The sequence below is a fragment of the Sebastes fasciatus genome, chromosome 4 (assembly GCF_043250625.1).
Source record: "Sebastes fasciatus isolate fSebFas1 chromosome 4, fSebFas1.pri, whole genome shotgun sequence".
In the NCBI taxonomy this organism is placed as follows: Eukaryota; Metazoa; Chordata; class Actinopteri; order Perciformes; family Sebastidae; genus Sebastes; species Sebastes fasciatus.
In genome coordinates this window covers 30,358,888-30,373,103 of record NC_133798.1, presented here as the reverse complement: position 1 = coordinate 30,373,103, position 14,216 = coordinate 30,358,888, and the positions used below count along the sequence as shown (strand labels likewise).

Here is a 14,216-nt window from a genome sequence, read left to right as displayed (position 1 = left end):
GTTTGTTTACAGAATTTTGTCCGATTGGAAGACAATTTACAAATATGTACCATGATCTGCAAATATTTCACTACCCACAAACGTATTTTTGTATTTGTGTTGTGTAAAGTCACATCCACAAATATACAGGGCGATTTGCAAATACACATAACTTACTCTGTAAATACGTATTTTAATTACACATAAAAATGTTATAGGTTTACATGTTAAGTGATGTATACACATTTATGCATCCATTTGCATCCATCCAATATATCTTATACTGTATATACTGTATATGTCTTTAATATATATGTTCTTAATATGCCCTTGTACAAAGTATTTCCTTTTATAATTGTAATGTAAATGTAATTGTAATGTAAATGTAATATAACTTATTATTTTAATGGAGCTTCCCAGCAGAAAGTATTTCACACGTTTGTACCTGTATAAATGGCGTGACAATAAACATCTTGAATCTTGAATCTTGAATGTCTACACTTGGAATGATATTTGCGCATTTGCAGATCACTTTCCTGTGCATTTCATAATAAGTGTTGCGTGTGAGTGTTGTAGTTTTTCTTGAAACACCGACAGAGTGAGACCTCTCGCTGTTGATTCCACATAAAAAGGTTAAAGATTTACATGAAAAGTGATTTATACGCATTTGTGCATCCATTTCTACACTTGGAATGATATTTGCGCATTTGAAGATTGCTTCCTGTGCATTTCATAAGTGTTCCATGTGAGTGTTGTAGTTTCTTGAAACACCGACAGAGTGAGACCTCTCGCTGTTGATTCTGCATGAAAATGTTATAGGTTTACATGTAAAGTGATTTATACGCATTTGTGCATCCATTCCTACACTTGGAATGATATTTGCACATTTACAGATCGCTTACTGTGCATTTATGGGTCACATGACATTTATCATGAGAATTTTGTCCGATTGGTACCGCAGCACATCTGTAGATAATAGTTGTAATCCACAGAAGACAATTTACAAATATGTACCATGATCTGCAAATATTTCACTACCCACAAACGTTGTGTAAAGTCACATCCACTGATTTGCAAATACACATAACTTACTATGTAAATACGTATTTTAATTCCACATACAAATGTTATAGGTTTACATGTTAAGTGATGTATATGCATCCATTTCTACACTTGGAATGATATTTGCGCATTTTGCAGATGGCTTCCTGTGCATTTCATAATAAGTGTTCCGTGTGAGAGTGTTGTAGTTCTTCTTGAAACCCCGACAGAGTGAGACCTCTCGCTTGTTGCTCTCCTACAGGATCTCTGCTTTGCAGCTACAGGTTGCTCACCTGTGTGCTGGAGCGCTCAGTTCTCACAGAGCGCACGAGCTCCGTGCAGCAGCAGCAGCAGCAGCAGCAGCAGCCAGCGGCGCGCGCTGCCATTCCAACAGTCACCTATAACAGTTGTGACGGAACGAAGCGCACGGAACAACAACCTTCGAATATTAACCGTTAATACTCCTCCGCCCGTCTCCTGGGGGAACGGTTGCTCTCTCTCGGGTCGAGACGGAACCGTTGGTTGGTAAAGAAGTGCAGCCGGTTAACGCCACGTCGACTAAAACAAACAAACTATAAACAGGTGTTTCTTCGCTTTCTTTCTTTTTTAACCTGTTGGGAGTTTTTAACCATGTTGGACCCGTCCTCAAGCGAAGACACTGGTGGGGAGTCTGACCCAGAAGTTGTCCAGGAGGCTCCGAAGAAACCGGCTGCTCCTTCAGTGGGTAAACGTACGAACAGCAGCAGCAGCAGCAGCCGGTCGGCGGGCGGTGGTCAGCGGAGACAGTCCGCCGCACCTGGAGGAGGAGGTGGAGGTGGAGGTGGCGGTGGCGCCGGCAAAGGTGCCAAAGACAGCAGCAACAACGCGACAACAGGTGAAGAGGAGGAGGAGGAGGAGGAGAGGAAAGAGAGGGAGCGCATCCAGAAGGAGGAAGAGGAGAGGAAAATTAAACTGCAGATCTACGTGTTCGTCCTGCGGTGCATCGCGTATCCGTTCAACGCCAAGCAGCCCACCGACATGGCCCGGCGGCAGCAGAAGGTGAGTCTGTTCCCACACAGCATGCACCTGTTGTCTGGACCTGCTCTGCTGGCAAAACTCCATTGAAAAATGTGTCAATTTAAAACTTTCTCCCTCACCTGGCAAAATATTGTAAACAAACAGCAAAACTTTACATCTTTTTGGAGTCAGAATGAACTACTGATTAATTCGGCATATTGTTTTTATCCACCACAAATCACTTATTTCAACAAAAAACGCATGCACCTGTTGTCTGGACCTGCTGGCGAAACTCCATTAAAAAATGGGTCAATTTAAAACTTTCTCTCACCTGACAAAATATTGTAAACAAACAACAAAACTTTACACCTTTTTGGAGTCTAAATGAGATACTGATTAATTCGGCATATTTTCTTTATCCACCACGAATCACTTATTTCAACAAAATTGCTTAGTTTCTCGTCCATTCTCCTGTTGCTTCCACATACCAAAACACTGCTTTGAGGTCGACGGCCACCATTGTGAACCAACTCTTAAATGTAAAATATCTGATAAACAAGAGCAACATATTGTATAAAATGAATGCCGAATTCAACATACACTTGAGTTGTTTAATGTTGGGTATTTCAGTCGTTTGTGCTGTGTGTATTTGCTTGGTTCGCACCATGTCAACATTAAATTGAAAGAAATCCGAAAGGAATCTGGTTGGTGGTGAAGACATTTTTTTTAGCATATTCTCTTTGCAGTTTTTTGTAATTGCCTTGAAAAATAACATGTCAAGGAACTAACCACCCTGTAACATCACCATTAACTCATTCAAACCAGATTATCTATACATATAGCTCCCATCAAATCAGAAATTAGGGTAAAATACCATCTCAGTAAACCATCACCATTACAGGAAAAAAGCATTTAAACCCACTTCCTCTTAAAATCCACTTTGTTTTTACTTACTATAAGCTCAGTACAATCTGTATTTGTGCCATAAGCTTTTAAATGCAAAAAAAGATACATGTAAACTGACACTTGATGTGGTTTCCTCACCTTAAAATGCCTTGCAACATTTAAGTTGCTTATAACAACTGTTGATTGACAATCAAAACACTTTACATGAAGGTAGATCTGTTTAAATACCCTTTATTTTATGCTAAACGAAAGTCTGACACTGATATGTGTTTAGTTTGAAGTTGTTGTTGTTTTTTAGTTTTTTGAGTCCATGCGTTGGATTGCAGGATACACTGAAGCGCCATCCTTGGCTGCACCACATTCAAGGGCCATTCAGCTGTTTTGGTGAATAGCTCTCCGCGGGTTTGTCCATGTTAGATTCAGATGAATACGTTTTCTGCTGTGCTGGAGGGCAGCCTGGACCTGCGAGCTCTCACTAATAAAACAAGCAGGGAAAGCCAGTTCCGACTGAAGAACCCCAATGTTCTCCTTTCCCGCTGGGAAGCTTGTTAATGAGCGTCTCATGGTGTTTAATTTCAATATGCAGACGAGGCGTTTTCATTCAGCTTATGTGTGTGATAAATCCGCTCCGACAGAAGGCAGACGTGGGAGTTTATTTGTGCACAAGTGGAAGTTCAAAATATTAAACCCATGTCACATTAATGAGACAGAAACTTGAGATCCAGCAGGAGAATATCAGCCTCTTTCTGAGTATTTATTCTCACTCCAACCAGTGCTGGAAGTCCTGCTTCTCCCCGCGCTGATTCATAAATTAACAGAGTGTGAATTCATTAAAAGACGAGAGAATGTGGCATCGATTCCTGGTCTTGGAAAGGAAGTGGAGTTTCTCATGTAGCAGTGCTCCCTGGTGGGAGGCGGCAGTCGGCGTGTCGGCGTGTGGTGAGTTGCCAGTTTGAATCCCTTGACTCCTGACCGGCAGACTGATCTGGATCACTGCAGGATAGAGAAATCAATATAAGACTCAGGATAACGGTTCATTGGCAGGAGTGGATTTATCTGCGGAGGAATAAGTCATCAGAGGACAAACTGATGACAGGAAGCAGATCTGAGAACAGTTGAGACGAGGAATCCTCGCATCTAGTTTGTTGAATTAGTATTGGCATTAATAGTAACTTTAAAAAGTGGATCAGGTATTGACTGGACGTGACCGGTCCACATTACAGTTTTATTTCCTGCTCTGATCAATTTCATGGGCTGCTGATTACCATCAATTCCTGCACATGCTTTACAATTTTAATGTGGAGGCAGTGGTAGGCCTTTATTATGAAACCTGAAATGTTAACAATGACAGAGGGCTGCAGGAATGAGTCCTAAAACCTGGAAATGTGTCAGCATTTTAGCACTTCCGGTTCCCTCGTCTGGAAGTCGATGGGTTTTTTGAATGGCTTTTTGGTTAGATGTCTTAAATAAGGTCTGTGGTTAACACAAGCTTAAAGGAACAGTGTGTAGGATCTGGCGGGGAAGTTGCAGATTACAACTTCTCCTGTGTGCCGAGCGTGTAGGATTGCTACGGTGGCCGACGCGAAAACGCAAATGGCCCTCTCTGGAACCATTTTTTGTAAGAGTAGAGTGTATGTGTACATGGGAAGTGAGTGGTGAAGCGAGAGAGAGAGACAGCGGCGGCAACGGGAGTGAGTGACGTTATTGACTCCGGCCCAATCAGGAAAGGTTAACAGAGTTTGGTTTGTCCGGTCTGGGCTACTGTAGAAACATGGCGGACTCTGTGGAGAAGACGGAAACCCAACGATTCCTATTTTCCGGTGATTATACACTTAAACATACTTATTAATATTATATTCCATTCCTGCCAATAGATTCCCCTCATTGTTATAACACTGGTCCTTTGAGAGATTTTAACGTTTTGTTCTACGACACAAAATACGTCAGTAAATATCGTATATTATCAATATGATCGTATCATGATGATACGATCATATTGTGTTCTTGTTTGACAAGTTTTTGTTGTCCAAATTGATGCTTCCAAGCAACTTTTAATTGATAACCAGCAGAATTAGTTGAAGTTTTTTTTATATATATGTGAGGAGACAACAGTGGAACACAGTTTATTGATTTGAACATCAGTTTGATTGTTTTCTAAGTGGTTTTACATACATTGGACATATTGTGATATAAAGCAATATTGGACAAATGTGCTTATTGATATCATGGTAGTAATAAGAATATGTATCACGTCATGAGCTGCTATAATCAGAAGTGCAATGCAGTCTATGTGACTGTTCTTCCATGTGAGAGGAATGCTTGTAGGTAATGTAGGTTTGAGTTCAGCTGAGCTACAGTACGAGTTTGTGGCCTGCAGCTCTTCAGCTAAAAGCTCACTGTATCTGTTTCTTCTTCTTATTGACCTTATGTGAACTAGCTCTTTTTTTCCGTTTGTTCCACTTCTGGTTTTCTCTCTCTTAGCCTCCGGTTGCTATTACCGGCTATAGTAAATACAGGTAAGAAGTTACAGTCCCGATTGGTTCACACAGCCTGCTATGCATTTCTCAAAATTGGGAACACACATTCACATTTTAGTGGAGGTTATATGGCCTGAAACCACCACAGATGTCAGATTAAAAAGACCATCTTTGTTGCAAAGTTATGTTCGGCATTAACTAGCTTACAACTCCCTCAACTAGCTGACTGTGTGTTGCAGCAGCAGCAGCAGCTCGATGTTTCCATGGTGCAGGTCTTGAAATACTTTTTCTGTGTACATGCACTGGTGCATGTTGCTTTTAAAATTGCATGTGCCAACTTTTTTAACTGCACCATCTGGTGTATTTGTCCTTCTATCTCGGCACTTACCTGACTTCCCTTGTACAATAAAACTAATTCAGATTGTATATGGTCGTAGTCAGGGACATTTTGAGCAGAAATCCATTGTGCTTTTCAGCAAACCTATTATTGAAACAGTTTGATCAAATTAGGACTTCTTTGCTGACTGTTTTATTACGTACTGTCTATATAATGTGAGAAATTATTGGTGTAAAGCCAGTCTTTCTTCATCCTTTTTGGCCACTCCAGGTACCGGTAGCAAAACAAATAGACGCACATCAAAATCCAAACGGCGGCTCTCCTGACTACATTGTTTTACGGTGCTGCTATTGCGTTGTGCTGCTCTACCTTGTCTGTCCGTGCGCTGTCCGTGTCCTCTTTTAGCGCTGCAATGTTATCAGTAACAAATTTGATTTTCACTGTGTGAGGCAATGGGCGTGTGGCGTGTGAAGTGTCAATTGCATGAGCGTCACGGTCAATAAGTGAGAGTTGGCAGCTCTGAATAGTCTTGTGCACCGGTGCATGTAGAGCTGAGAATTACTTGCACAGCTCAAATATTGCGTATTGCACTACCGGGTGGTATATCGAGCCCTGAAAAGTATCAAGAGCTCTGATGCTCAGCCATAGAGCCAATGTACAAAGCTGCTGTAGTTACGCTGTAACCTCTTAATGCAGAACTAAAGATGCAGATTTAGTGACAGCACGTGTGCATGCCTTGTTGTGCTGAGTTATGCCAAAAAGGATTATTTTCCCTGCTCTTTGTGAAGCGATGGAAGGCTGATAATAACACTTCACAGAAACTTTGTCGTCGTCTTGAATCCTGTCAGTTTCCTGCTGGCCGCCGTGCCTCTGGAGGCGGAGTTAATGATGCAAGCTGGCGCTTAGCGTTGGCCCACGCACAAAGTCAGCCATCAGCGGGTTCACTGTGGGTCTCCATGATGCTCACACCTCAGGGTTTCACCTCCCAGAAAACACATTAATGATCACAGGGGTTGTTTTTTATGAGAGCGCTGTTTATCTGTATTACTGTATGAAGAAAGAAATGACAGAAAATACAGAAAATGTAATGTATTCTTACTGTCATATTTATTAACTGTAATCTGTCTTTAACTCAAAACGTTAGGAATCACACGTCCTTTCTTTAGGTGAACACACATTTTTGTCAATCGTCTCAACATGGACGAGAAGTTCTTAAAGTGCAACCGGGCAAAACATGGTCTGCTGATGAAGATCATGTGATATAAACGAAAGCTAAAATAGCTACTGGATCTTTCCGTGTCAAGAATTAACTTTAAACCTCAATTTTAACCTTTAAGGGCTCTGCAAGGTGAGTTTTCATAGAAATGAACAGAAGCCAATTGAAAGAAAGAAAACAATTTAAAAACTGATTGATTTGGAAAATGATCAACATGGAATTTAAAGCAAAGTTAGTTTGTATTTGAAGGGCTCAGAGCACTAATGCGATCCTTGAATAACGTTCAAGGCTGAGACCAAAAAGAAGATAGATCTGGATTATTATCAGTGTTTTCATCACACGCATAAACAAAAAGCTGCAGTCATATTTTAAGGCCTGCAGACAGTATTGATATTTATAAAAGTAAAAGTTGGAGTCTGATGGTAGAGCAGGGTTTTGGACCTCGATAATAATATTCCAGTCTGGTTCAGTTAATGTTGACCGTTGTGATGAAAGACTTTATTTACAATTCTAGCATGTATGGTGGCCATCAAATGAAGGAGTTGACATTTTGGGAAATGTGCTGATTCACTAACACTTACTCTGGCGAGAGTTTGATGAGAAGATCAATACCACTCTGACTATCATATCTGTTCGGTAATCATAAAACTAGAGCCAGCAGCCGGTAACTTGAAACACACACAGTTAGTTAAGAACAAAAAATGTGTCCGCCAGCAAGTCTAATAATTAACACGTAATATCCTGGTTGTTTAAAGTTCCAGTGTGTAACATTTAGTGGGATTTATTGGCAGAAATGGAATATAATATTCATAACTATGTTTTCATTCGTGTATAATCACCTGAAAATAAGAATCGTTAGCTTAGAATGAGCCGTTTATATCTACGTAGGGAGCGGGTCCTCTTCCAAACACTGGCTCTAGAGAGAGTATTTTGCTTTACGTTACCTCAAGGCCACCGTAGTTCTCCGACACGCTTGTGAAACTGCGTTAACGTGAGCCTCAGAGTGCAAAACCGTGGTACCGCCAGCCTCCGTCTGACTTCCGTTGCTCCTAAAGTAGTTTTATTATGGTAAGGATGGTCTCTGAGCGAGGTGAACGCCGTTACCACGGTTTTGCACTCAGTGGCTCACGTTACCGCAGTCTTGGAAAGGGAGGAGTGAGCAGAGGGGTCAGTTGGTTACAATCTGCAAATCCTACACACTGTAACCTTAATCCGTTTCAAAAACCAACGTGTAAAAATGATGAATGAATGAAATTTATATGGGGTTATGTGTTGGACCTGTCGGAGTCTGCTATAGGACTGGCAACTCCTCAGAGCCAAAATATATTCAAGAATTTGAGTTATTAGTTATAAGGAGTTAGCTACATGTATTGTGTAACACATTTTAGCATTAAAAAACATCTTAAAAATAGATTTTAAAACAATTCCCTGAAGCTTAGGCCTGCCAGGGAGTCAACTTAGGCCAGGCGTGCCACCAAACTTGCAATACATTGGCGGAAACCCTGATCCAATCATGTTGAAACAAAAAACTGTGACGGAAGCACCACCAAATTCAAGAGCCTATTATAAAAACATAGTTTTAGGAAACAAAATGTGCACTGCTCTGATGTTTCTGGGAGTTTGAGGGATGCTTTCGCAAACTGGAGAAGTCACAATGGCTGCGCTCTTAGCTGCATTCAATATTTATTCACTAGTTTCCCTTCCAGCCATGTATGAATTTTGTATCCTGTTTGCTGATTTAAACATTAACAGGTTTTCTGAGTTTCGTAATACAGTGACATCAGATATGAATCAGACTGACCGTAAACCCTGACGGCTTTGGGGGAAGTTTTGTAGAGCAAGTGAAGCAGAGAAACCAGCTGTGCAACATCTACTCTTTCCTTGTTGACATAGTTTGAATGTTGGACTGAATGAGCTTCGCAGTTTCCTTTTAGCTTGTTGTTTAAAGGATCTTGTGTCTTGTCTGCTTTTTGAGAAGCAGACACTTTGAAGAGCTCTTGTCTCTGTTTTCTAATGCTCAGTTCATCTGTCTGAGGTTGTTAAAAGTCTCCTGAGTTGTAAGAGATCAAGAACGGGGTATAAGTATATAATACTCACAATCATCTGGTATTGATGAAATCTTCCAGGAGCAGATTGAACATGTAGTGGATCAGACGAGAGGAAGGAAACAGCCCAGGTTTCACCCGAGGCCGTCGTGATAAAACGACGAAAGGATGTTTATTTCCCAAAGAGTCACAGTCACTGAGGTTCATTCTTAATGCTGATAAATAATTGACAACTAAGTTGAATAAGCAGCTGATAAGGCTCACAAATCTGACCTGATCTCTGCAGGACTTTGACTAAACCATGTGGCGAGAGAAGAAAGTCAATAGTAATGTTTTTCTTTATTTTTTTCCCCCTTTTCTTTCTCAACGGAACAAAATCTGAGCCAATCTAGTTAAAACTCCTTTAGTAAGGCACAAGGGACGGATCTGTTTTGAGTAGTTTAATCGCATGGACAGGAAACGTTATCATATTGCGGTATTGTGCAGTCAAGCCGGCCGTCACTCACATCTCCGTGGTCAAATGGGCCGACGCTATAACTGTAGAGCACCCATATACTGACATTTATGTTAAATGCATTCAAACGGCCCCGATGGAGCTGACCATGGATGTATAAAGAGACTTAGCGAAGTTAGAGGAAGTATACATGTGTGACTACGTCCGGTTTTCAAAATAAGGTGTTAACAAAGGGAACTGTATATACAAAATACATATATGGAAATAAGATTAATTGGATTATATTCACCACAAGTATAAAACATTACATGTCCCTTATAAATTAAAAAGAAAATACCACTAATTTGTGAGGGAAATGTCTTTATTTCTTTGATTTTTGGGTTGCTGGAAAAAGGATTAATAAATAATTCCTGATATATTTGTCTTCAGGACATCTATGACTACACACATGCTGAAAATCAAACATTTTTACTGTATTGATTTAGAGATTTTTTTTAGAAGTAACGTGATTAATCGATATTTTGTATCTGTTCAAAATGTACCTTAAAGGGAGATTCGTCAAGTATTTGTCAAGTAATTAATCGAATGATTGTCCCTAGTTAATTGCAAATCAATCGCACATTTTTTATTTCTTCAAAATGTACCTTAAAGAGAGGTTTCTCAAGTATTTAATACTCTTATCAACATGGGAGTGGACAAATATGCTGCTTTATACAAATGTATGTATATATTTATTATTGGAAATCAATTAACAACACAAAACAATGACAAATATTGTCCAGAAACCCTCACAGGTACTGCATTTAGCATAACAAATCATAAGATGTCAAACTCAAGCCCAACAGTCAACAACAGCTGTCAGTGTGCTGACTTGACTATGACTTGCCCCAAACTGCATGTGATTATCATAAAATGGGCATTTAAAGGGGCATTTAAAGGGGAGACTCGTGGGTACCCATAGAATCCATTTTCATTCACATATCTTGAGGTCAGAGGTCAAGGGACCCCTTTGAAAATGGCCATGACAGTTTTACCTCGCCATATCAATGGATTCTTTTTAGGTTTTTCTAGTTTCATATAAATTAGTGGCGTTAAAATGAAGTTGCGTTAACATGTTATTATCGCGTATGTTGGAAACTCTCCAAAGAGCCGAGCCTCAGCAGTTTTCTGCCCTCCGTGTGGAGACAGGTGGAGTCTGAGACGGCTGATTAAGATCTTTACCATCAGAGTCTTTTGGTTGATGTGTGACTGGTAGCTGCAGGGAGGCTGATCAGCAGCAGCACAGTTGGACAGCAGCCTGAAGCGTTGAAGGTTTAACTCACTGCCTTTCAGTGGAGAGCAACTTTGCTGAGTTACTTCTGAGCTCTTTTTCTGCAGTTCTGCAGAACTTTCCTCTGTCTTTTCTGTTTTCAGAAGTGGACGAGGAGCTGCTGCTGCCTCAGAAACCTGTGGAGCCTTGACTTTTTTTTCACATCCCTTTGAGTGAAGGAGTGAAACATTTATGTTTTTACCGCTGTTGACCTTGTGGACTCGCCTAGCTCAGCAGCGTCTCTGAATATTCAATCTGTGCTGCAGCCTTGAGGCTTTTCTCATTTAAAATGTAGAGAAATCTCACCCTGGTTAAAGTGGTCAGAGTCGAGCAGCCAATAATGGAAAAGACAGACGCGATTATTTATGTATTTTATCTTTCACGACATGAAGAGGAAACTCCCACCTGTTGTTTTTTCTTGCCTCTCAAACATTGGAAGCCTCCAGTCTTCCCCCGGTGTTTCTGTTTTTGTCCTGTTTCCAAGCGCGCCTGGCAAACCGAGCAAGGAAGCCAGAACTGCAGAAACCCCCTCCTGATGGAGACCCACGCATCCCTCCCTGCACACATCTAATCCCCTGGCAGCTGTTTATTACACAAACAAGATAAACACCATCTCCTCCTGCTTCTCTGCTATAAGAAGCTACTTCTGCTGATGTGGAAGCTTTTTTTTTTTTTTTTTTTTTTTTTTTCTGCGGGTTGTGGGCGCGATTTTTGGCCGCAGATTTGCTGGAGGCGACTTCCGTCCTCCTTTGTCATCTCTCCTTCCCCTGTCAGATTCCCTGAGACGGGGCTCTTCTCAGAAGGTTATGTAACCTCTCCTCCTCCTCCTCCTCTTCCTCCTCCTCCTCCTCCTCCTCCTCCTCCTCCTCCTCCTCCTCCTCCTCCTTCTCTTCCTCTCAGAGAAGTGAAAGGATGCCTCAGCAGGGCTCTAACAGAGCAGGGAGCTCCGTGAAGAGCATCAGACAGCGAGTCAACCCACGAGTCTCCCCTTTACAGACATGCCCACATTATGATAATCATATGCAGTTTAGGGCAAGTCATAGTCAAGTCAGCACACTGACACACTGACGGCTGTTGTTGCCTGTTGGGCTGATTTGAGCATATTTTTTATGCTAAATGCAGTACCTGTGAAGGTATTTGTCATTGTTTTGTGTTAATTGATTTCCAATAAGAAATATATACATTCGTTTGCATAAAGCATTATATTTGCCTACTCCCATGTTGATAAGAGTAAATACTTGACAAATCTCTCTTTTAAGGTACATTTTGAACAGATCAAAAAATGTGCCATTAATGGCGATTAACTATGGACAATCATGAGATCAATAAATATTTTATTTGATTGATAGCCCTAATTTTTTTTATTTTGAAATGTTGTCTTTATTATTTTAATCCCCGTTGTTGTACTCATATGGTCTGTCAGCGCGACGTAACGTTAGCTAGTGTCCGACAGACCGTATTTGTGTTGGGTTGTCGTTGGCGTTATAGCTGTGAACGTAGCAGTGCAGGGTGTGTACAGTTTATTTGTCCGTGAATAAATGCTACAACTCCTCCAAGCCAAGCTGCTGTATCCTGCAACACCGACTCGGACTCACTTAAGGTGGACTGTTAAGGTGGACCTATTCTCCTTTAAGTGAAGAGTTTTGCTCAGCTTTTTAGTTATTTTTCAATATTTCTTTTAATCGTTTAACCGATAGCATTAATTGGTTATAATTAATGTCGGTTAAACGGTTAATTATTAACATCCCTAGTTGCTAACGACGTACAGCTAAAAGTTTCTGAACAGAACTCACGCTTGTGAATCTACATATCGTGTATTCTGCATGCGGCTTCGTGCACCGGACCGTGATGGTTCGGCACGAATACACAAACCGTTACAGCCCTAACACCAGCTGTAAAGTTTTCAGCCTAAGAAACTCTGTGTGAGAGTGATTTTTGCTGCTCTGCAGCTGCAGAGAACTCATTAAAATTGCAGCACCTTTATTCTCCATGTTGGTTTTCTGAGTCCAAACACAACAGTGAATTTTTTTCAGTTCAATATATTTTCTGCTGTAGATTTAAAGCAGAAATTCATCCTTGAACATCTTCATACTGACAATGGACTCTGTCTGTGCGTCTGTTCTGTTGTTATGTAACTGCAGAAATATGAAGTACTCATGTTGTTGATTAATTATTGAGTTAAATGGTGTATTAGTGACAGTTTAATCAGATGTTTTATCCAACCAACGCACATATATTCAGTTAAGGATTATACAAGACTATTCGTCTCAACTCCAGCAGTTTAATAACTTTGAGCTACTTCCTGCTTTCCTCTTGAATGCAGCAACATTGGTTATTTTAAGCTGGTGGATGGACAGTGACCAATACCTGTATATATTTTTTTTTCTGGTCAGGACCTTTTCACAATTTGTACACCCACAGGAGCGAGTCCAGAATGCACTGCAGAAACCTGTGTTTTTGAATGAGCACAGACTGAAATCCTCCTGACTGGAAACCCTCTCAGTTTTGGTCTCTCTCTCCTCACCTACACAAACCTCTCAGCTGAATAAAATAAATTACAACAAAACAGTGGCAGCGTACAGAACACCAGACTGATGAAACATAACTGTTTTAGGATATGAGGGGGTATTCAGATTATAAAAAACAACCCTTACAGATTAATATTTGCAGTGTAGGGTTAGACCCAAATTTGTAATCTTGAGTTCTCTTATTAAAACGGCGACTGATTCAAGAACAAGATTGGTGCGTTGCATGCAGAGGTGCTGTGGTTTTAGTGCCTAACAATCCGCCCAGCTGCAACGATAAGCCGATGCACAAACAGGTTAAATGTATCATTTATCACCAGCTGCAGTGTATGAGCAAAACAGACAACTGAGTCCCCGGTTCAGCTGTCCAGCAGAGGAAACTGTAGCAGCCATGATGCTGCGTGTATTGTCCCAGTAAGTCTCCACCGCATCATTTAGTTAAACCGCTTGCATTTGTGCTACGTTCACAGCTGTAGCGTTGCTGGTGGTGTCGTGCTTGCCGTTGTCACACACATACGGTCTGTCAGCACGGCGTAAGGTTAACGAGTGTCCGACAGACCGTGTGCGTGTGTGTGTGGCGGCGGTGGGTGTGGGTTTGTCGGTGGCGTTATATGTCGGTGAACAAATGCTACAACTCCTCCAAGCCAAGCTCCTGTATTTTGCAACACCTGTTCAGACTCACTTAAGGTGGACTGTTAAGGTGGACCAGTTATTCTCCTTTAAGTGACAAGCCGCTCCTCTGAGTTTTGCTCAGCTTTTTAGCTATTTTGTTTATATTTCTTTTAACCATTTAACCGATTATGTTAATCAGTTAAAATTCTTAATGTCGGTTAGCAGTTAAACGGTTAATTATTAACGTCCCTATGGTCCACCTTAAAGGTCAGCCTACCTTAAGTGAGCCTGGGGCATTGTTGTCACTAGCTTCGGGGCT

The 14,216-nt window shown here is 41.0% G+C and overlaps 1 protein-coding gene across 6 annotated transcripts in view; it reads left to right on the top strand.

Moving 5' to 3' along the window:
- The first annotated feature begins 1,127 nt into the window (after nucleotides 1-1,127).
- The window catches only part of cadps2 (Ca++-dependent secretion activator 2), a 206,243-nt gene continuing 193,154 nt past the window's right edge, over nucleotides 1,128-14,216 (top strand). For 4 of the 6 annotated variants that reach the window (XM_074633527.1, XM_074633526.1, XM_074633525.1 and 1 more), the window contains exon 1: nucleotides 1,129-2,058. In XM_074633527.1, the coding sequence (XP_074489628.1) occupies nucleotides 1,651-2,058 (408 nt within the window). In that variant the 5' untranslated portion in view covers nucleotides 1,129-1,650. Of the gene's footprint in view, nucleotides 2,059-14,216 lie in introns of all 6 variants that reach the window. The other 2 variants (XM_074633523.1, XM_074633521.1) reach the window with 1 other exon arrangement.